Below are 6747 nucleotides of genomic sequence, written 5' to 3' on the forward strand. Positions count from 1 at the left end.
TTTCTAATTTAAGGAGATACCCATTTCTCCTCGAATTCAGATTCTGTGGCTGCCTCTGCCTCAGAGTTTTGCAATGACAATATTCTGTGCTTCATTCTGCCTACTCATGGCAACTTCTAGAGCCCTTACACAAAGACCAGACAAGCATGTTCCTCAATTAACTATCAATGAGGATATGTTTTGCCACAGTACAGTAGATGTAACAATGTGCTGAGGGAGTAATTTTCAGATTTTCTAGTAACACAGAATTCAACAGAATAAGATAGAGAAAATGAACTGTTCTCTTAAAAACAAACAACCCCCCTTTTTCACTTCTTTCCAGATACATGGGAGAAAATGTTCAGATGCTGGTATAGAGAGTGAGTAGCAATTTATGCTGACATTAATTAGAATTACTATGTTCCTCTTGCAATTCTTTGAAACTGTAGTAACTGAACCTTAGTGCGTCTAATGAGATGTCCTGATGTCATGCTGCAGCAAGAAAATGTTTTGCTAGGCTTTTCAATTGCTCTACTTCTTCAAGTCATACAACTCCATAATGTATAGCTTCATCAGTGACTCTCACTGGCACATCAGCTCATCTACATAAGGAGCTACTTCAGATTTTCTTTTCCTAATTACAGCTGCTGTGGGTGTTGCTGCAAAAGGAATAGCTCTTCTGTTGTAAAATCTGTATTGGACTACTCTTTCCTTTTGTTAATTGCAGTCTTTTATAGCTCTTTAGGTTTTTATGCTTTCTGTAGGGATAAAAATTAAGTATTATTTCAGATGTATTTTCACTGTGCAGATTTCACTGCTTTCCTTCAAAAATTAAAGCCTATTTGAGGTACATCACAGGCTCTATTGCCTACAGATGTCTCAGGTATGCTTTATACCGAGGCAAGATGTTTTCACAAAGGTATTCCTGCAATTTCAACATCTGACAAATAAAGCCATGACCATTTTCCTCCAGCTGCTCTTCGATGTTTAACTGTCCTAAGACAGTCTTCCTTTTCCAAGCCTGTGGAATAAATAGCGTATATATGAATATATATGAGTTTCTGGGAAATGAGAAAAGCAATGGAGAAATAATAAGGAAAGAACTCTTTCTGGTCTTGTGTATCTTATGTGAAGAATGAGAAACTTTACATTTCCCACTTAAGTCTAGAGTATGAAAAAGCAATCTGAATATTTTGCAGTATTTAACACAAGTACAGTTCAACTCAATGTATCCCTACAGAAGTCATAATCATAGATTCCAAGGCAGCCCCAAATTATGTAATTTTTTTGGTGATGCATCCTTCTCTTCTTAGTGACTGGATTGTTGTCTTGGTTTGTGGCACCAAAGAAATTATTAAAGACATTTTTAAAATGTCATTAGGGATTTTATACACCAATAATACCAACAAAATAACAAACCTGACTATGAAGTTACTACATAGAAACATTCATATAATGAAGGTATATTTTAGGTTTCTCTTTGCAGTTTTTGACCAGGTATATGTGGTTAAAAAATTGCAAAGAAAAGCCTAAAATGATGTTTTATAAACTTGCATTACAAATGCAATTACACATTCCAAACATTTTATTTTTTAAAAAAGATCATGTAGAAATACATTTAAATGGTACATAAATCAAAACAGGTTTTCTGCAGAAAATTTAAAGATGTTGCTTTTTGCCAATATTTTTTTTAGAAAAGAGCTCATATTTGTAATATGTGAAACAAAAAAGACAGTAAGTTTCAGGTATGCGTTAAGAAATGCACTTCCTGCCTAAGATTATGCATAAGTACAATTTAGCTGTAATAAATAATAATAAAAATGGAAATACTATGTAACTTTGAGCTGTTCTATGTATGCATTTGAAATATATTTCTCCTTAAAACATTCCTTATATCTCTTCATTCTACCCTGCCCTTTTACTGTTTTGGCACAGGATACAATAGAATGACAAATGGTAGATAAAAATTTTCAAGCTTGAATAAAGCCAAAAGTCCTTCAGAAATGAAATAATTTTTATTTGTTACAATAGTTGTACTGTGTACAAAGGAAATTACTATAATTAACAATACTTTAGTCATAGAACATTGGAGGTTTTTTTGCTTCCACTGGAAGAACAGTATTTTAGAACTGAAGAACCATTAGAATCAGACATTGATAGTAGCAATAAAATAATATAATAAATACTCCACATTCACATAATCTGAATTTATAATAACTCAAACATTCAGCATTAACTAATACATCTGCATCCAATGTGTAGGTAGTAGTGTCCTCTGTAGCTCACAGATGAAAAAGTTTGTATGATGAGGGTTACATCAACCCCGACATGCTTCCTTTTGTCTAGTTTCACAGTCATCATCAGCAGAGCTCAAGGAGGATGGTGAGCAGGCAAGCAAGTGCAAACGCTGTCTGTTGTAATTTTAGCCCATTAGAATACAGGCTGGTAATTTCCTCCTTTTCCGATTTCAGTTCTGAAAAGAATCGAACAAACCCACACTAAACCAAAATGACAACAATGGAACATAAATGAAAAAATAACTGCTTAAGCAGTAAAATGTGTAAATTAAAAAACAAACAAAACAAAACAACCTGTCTTCATCATGCTTTGAATGTCCTCTGACATCTCTCAGGTACTTAAGTTAAAGGCATCAGCTGTTAAAACCAATCAAACAGGCTATTCTCAGGGGAGAGATGTGAATAGATGTCCCATCAATGATCGTTTGAGGACCAACTGATAACACTTATCAGCTCTTGCTAGCATTAATCTCAGAATAATCAAAAGTAAATACCAAGCAAAAGCAAGAGCAAGGTCTTCACAAGAGGTATGCACTCAAATCTGCATATAGCCTTTTAACCCTTCCTTAAAGGTTCCTTAACAAGAGACTTCATTTATTGGCACAAGCAGAAAACATTCCCCTCATGCATGTGAAAGCCACTGAATCCCTGCTCAGAGGATGAGAAAATGATTCTCCACTGTTACCTTTACCACCTTTGTTAAGCTGAGCTCAAGAGCAGTAAGCTTTTACTGAGCATTGCAAGGCCCATTGTCTTTAGCTCCCACAATGGGAAATAAGAGTGCTGATCAACATTTAATTTTACAGATTTTTAATGAGGGAGTTCGGTACTGCATGTAAGCTATCACTACAGAAGACTTCAAGACTTGAAAAGTGGGGTTTCCTGGGTCTGTGTTTTGCGATTTTTTTTGGGTTTGTTTATTTTGGTGTGAAATTGTGTGTATGTATCTATGGTTGAAAGACAGTAACGTCACCTTTATTTTACATTTCACTTAGGACTCACGGACCTGTCACAGAACAGGTCAGGTCTTATTCTGAGAACCTAAGAGGCTCAAGATTTGAAATTTGTATTTACTTTCAAGTTGGTGGTATAACTCACAAACCACATCTTCAATGCACTGCTACTCAGATAGGAATCTAGTCAGGAAACAAGAGGCTGGTAGTTCCTTGGGGTGCAAATGAGTCTTGGAGCTATTTAAGTCTGTTGTTTTCTGACTCTTGTTAACTGGTGATGTTGGTACAGCTGAAGAAGAGGATGTAACAGCACAAGATAGGATTGAGATATCATGTGCGGCAAAGGGCAAAAATATTTCACACTATGCCACTGGAGAGAAAAATTAGCATCAAACTCTTGTTAATCATCTCAAAGTATTGAAAACAGCCAGTTCTCCATGGAAAACAAGTGCCTCTAAAGCAATCCTAGAGAGGCTGTTTTCAAAAATACAGAGGTTTCCACAGGCTGAGGTAACTTGACCATAAATAACACAGTGTTTTTGGATGGAACTACTTTACACTGATCAGGACTATGACTACACGTGTTTTGTGATGTATGCTCAGTCTCAGGGCTATCTACAAGAGCATTTTGAAAATTAAGATACAGATCTCACAATAAGGTTCAGAATTGTTTCTGCAGCTTATTCTGCCATTTGTGTGGCAGGAGCTTATGCAAGAACACGAAAGTTTTTAGTTCTTTTTTTCCCCCTTGCTGTAGCTGTTTTCTACTTCTATCACACCAGTTTATACTGCAGTCAGGTGTTTGGGTTTTGGTTTGGGGGTGGTTTTTTTTGTGTTATTGGGTTTTGGTGTTTTGTTTTGTTTTGTTTCCCCTCCATCTTAAGAAACATTTTTGCATAGCTGAATGTTGGTTAGTTGTACACCTTCTTCTAATTAAGTGAGAAGACATGCAGGTTTTGTGGAATAGAAAAACATTTAAGTCCCATATCTTAAATTAAAATAGGGAAAAGTTTCCTGCAGCACAGGATTATAAAGATCTTCAAGAGTTTTATGGGACATAAAATGTAGGCCACAGCAGTTATTTACTGCCTTACTAACTCATACTCTGAAGGCAGGACACTGAAGTCTAAACTGAGCGCATGCAGCATACTCATAATCCACCTTCTCCTAAGCAAATTCTGTTACCGGCAAGATAAAAAATGGTAGATTTTACACCACTCCTTACCACAGTTACCGTGCATTATTTCTGAGAGACAGTTCAGAGTGCCATAGCCACACCGACACAGCCAACAGCCCTTCAGCACCCACGCACCATGCCCAATGTCACCGCAGTTGCTGTCAAGGGCAAGCGAGACTTCTGGTGAGTCATTAATCTCATGACAGAAAATAATCACGCAGAGCAGCTTGCTCTCTCTTTTTGGTTTTGATCAGTTTTTTTACCTTTGCCGCTCATCATGTTCACAGTATCTGCCAGTGAAATGCTTTAAGCAGGCACAGAAAGCCCCTAGGATACAGGTGCCCCCATTTTGGCAGCAGCGTCTGTTCAGTTTTTTACCTGCAAGACAGTATTGCAGAGGTTACCAAGCACTCCGTGGGCTCTAAACTTCTCTTTTTTTTTCCTCACTTGTTCTCTCAGTTCTCTCCAGTTGCCAAAGGATCTTAAGGATATCTTCTTTTATTGTCTCTAGAGACAATAAAATTATCTGCCTGTTAGGAGTGTTTGTTCAGTTAAGCCCAGTTTGTTTAGCTAAGGATTAGAAACAAACTACTAGGGATTACAGGGCGGTCAAGAAGCAACGCCTGTCAAGACCTGTAACAGCATATATTCCACCGAAGTATTTCAATTTGACAGAGCAGGGTTTCAGTCACAACGAAACTCCTGGGACCGAAGACCAATCTGGGACTTGTATATATACGGGAGAAAATACAAATCTGATACTGTGGGTGGTTTTTGTTTTGTGGTTTTTTTTTTTTTTTTTTTTTTGGTCAGTACTGTTGCTTTCAGACAGTCCTGGGGGAAAAAAAGAGTCAGGAAATATGATAAAGTTTAAAAAAATCAACAGAATCCAATACAATTTTACAAAATCCATTCTTAATCCCCAATATTCTTCCTTTTTCCATTATCACCTTTTGCAGGCAAGGGATTTTCAGTTCGAATTTTTGTCCTAATTTCCAAAGTGGCCACAGGAATAATTTAAATGAGAGGTCAAAGAATAACGACAGTCTGAAATACCCCAGGACAACACTCAAAACATTACTAGGATATTAAAAAAAAAAAAAAAAAAGTTAAAAACGTTTATGGCACTGTGTAAATACCTACTCTCCGTAATCCCAGTGAAAGGTACTGATGCCCTGGAATTCTGTTGCTTTCTGCTTTCATAACTCTGATTCATGTCACTGAGAGCATTTATAATAGTCCCTTCGTTCTTGGGCTGCTGCTTTTGTGCTGTGGCATTGAGACTTCTCACTTCACGTTCGTCTTTTTTATGGCCTGGACAAGAATTCCAAAATACGGAAGAAAAGGACAGCTTGAAATGAATCAATACATACTGAAAATGTACAAAAGAATCATGGAAAGGTAGAAGGAAACATGAAGTTCTTTACCTTTTCCTAAATGAACAGCCTGCCAGAGCAGAGTCACAGTGAAAAGAACTCTACAAAAAAAAAAAAAAAAAAAAAAAACAAGCAAACAAACAAAAAGCAAAACAAAGTGCTGAAATAAATTCCTGCCAATAAGACACAAACACCAAAATGAAGATGGGGGTAGGGGTACAAAAGAACATTTTCAAAGCTTTATCAACTGTCGCTAATATAAAATATAAATATTTTACGCCAGCAGTAATTTGAATTATCAGATGCAAAACATAAAATTTAAAAGCTACAGATTCAATAAATTCGCTGTCTGACAACCAGACAAACCCATCTACTTCCTTACTGTTCTTTATCACAAGTAGGTCATTGCCAGCAGCTACAAAACTAGCAAAAGCTTAACTTCAGCCGTAGTTCCAGGGGCATTTGTTCCTTTCAGCTTCCTGACCTGATTACCAACCAGAAAACAAACAAACAAGCCCCCCAAAACTCCACAAACCCCCCCACGTTTAAAAAGAAAAGCATTCTTGGGCAGCTCAGGTAGCCTTACCTAACGTGGTTTCTCCAGTACATGTCCCTGCAGTCTGAAATACCCGCGAGACCCTCCACGAAAGCTTGAGCAGAATGAAGAAGACCAAAGTACCTCCCTGAAGGCTGTTGTATTTAGCAGTCCTCACACCATATATAAAAACAAGAGAAAAGGAAAGGAGGTTTGTTGGCTGTGAACCTTTCTCTCTCTGTCCAGCTTATAACAAATACGGAGACATAGTTCCAAGTAGTACTGTTGGCTCAGCCCTTAGCGAGGCTCTGTCACGCTGGGACCATCTCCCTGAGAGACTCTCTGACCTGCCCCTGATTTACATGCACGGCTGAAGGGTGGAGCAAAGTCGGGGCGCTTGCTGCTGGGGGCCACTTCAGGGCCCATGGCC

General features: G+C 37.6%; 1 protein-coding gene across 1 annotated transcript; it reads right to left on the reverse strand.

Annotated features, from left to right (window-relative positions):
* Positions 1 to 2013: 2013 nt before the first annotated feature.
* On the reverse strand, positions 2014 to 6485 carry LOC135173292 (cryptic protein-like). Its single transcript, XM_064140089.1, has 6 exons — positions 6369 to 6485; positions 5834 to 5883; positions 5550 to 5720; positions 4670 to 4784; positions 4455 to 4564; positions 2014 to 2452 (listed from the first exon to the last, which is right to left on the reverse strand). The coding sequence occupies exons 1-6, from the start codon at positions 6389 to 6391 to the stop codon at positions 2340 to 2342; spliced, it is 582 nt and encodes a 193-aa protein (XP_063996159.1). The 5' UTR covers positions 6392 to 6485; the 3' UTR covers positions 2014 to 2339.
* Positions 6486 to 6747: the final 262 nt, after the last annotated feature.

Source organism: Pogoniulus pusillus, chromosome Z, assembly GCF_015220805.1.
Source record: "Pogoniulus pusillus isolate bPogPus1 chromosome Z, bPogPus1.pri, whole genome shotgun sequence".
In the NCBI taxonomy this organism is placed as follows: Eukaryota; Metazoa; Chordata; class Aves; order Piciformes; family Lybiidae; genus Pogoniulus; species Pogoniulus pusillus.

Bases quoted from the DNA above. Each gene is read 5' to 3' on its own strand.
- LOC135173292 (XM_064140089.1), bottom strand. From the start codon at position 6,391: ATGTACTGGAGAAACCACGTTAG. The intron at 5,884-6,368 runs GTAAGGCTACCT...TTTTTTTTGTAG, and splicing joins TACTGGAGAAACCACGTTAG to AGTTCTTTTCACTGTGACTC. The intron at 4,565-4,669 runs GTAAAAAAACTG...TGCCCTTGACAG, and splicing joins GAACATGATGAGCGGCAAAG to CAACTGCGGTGACATTGGGC.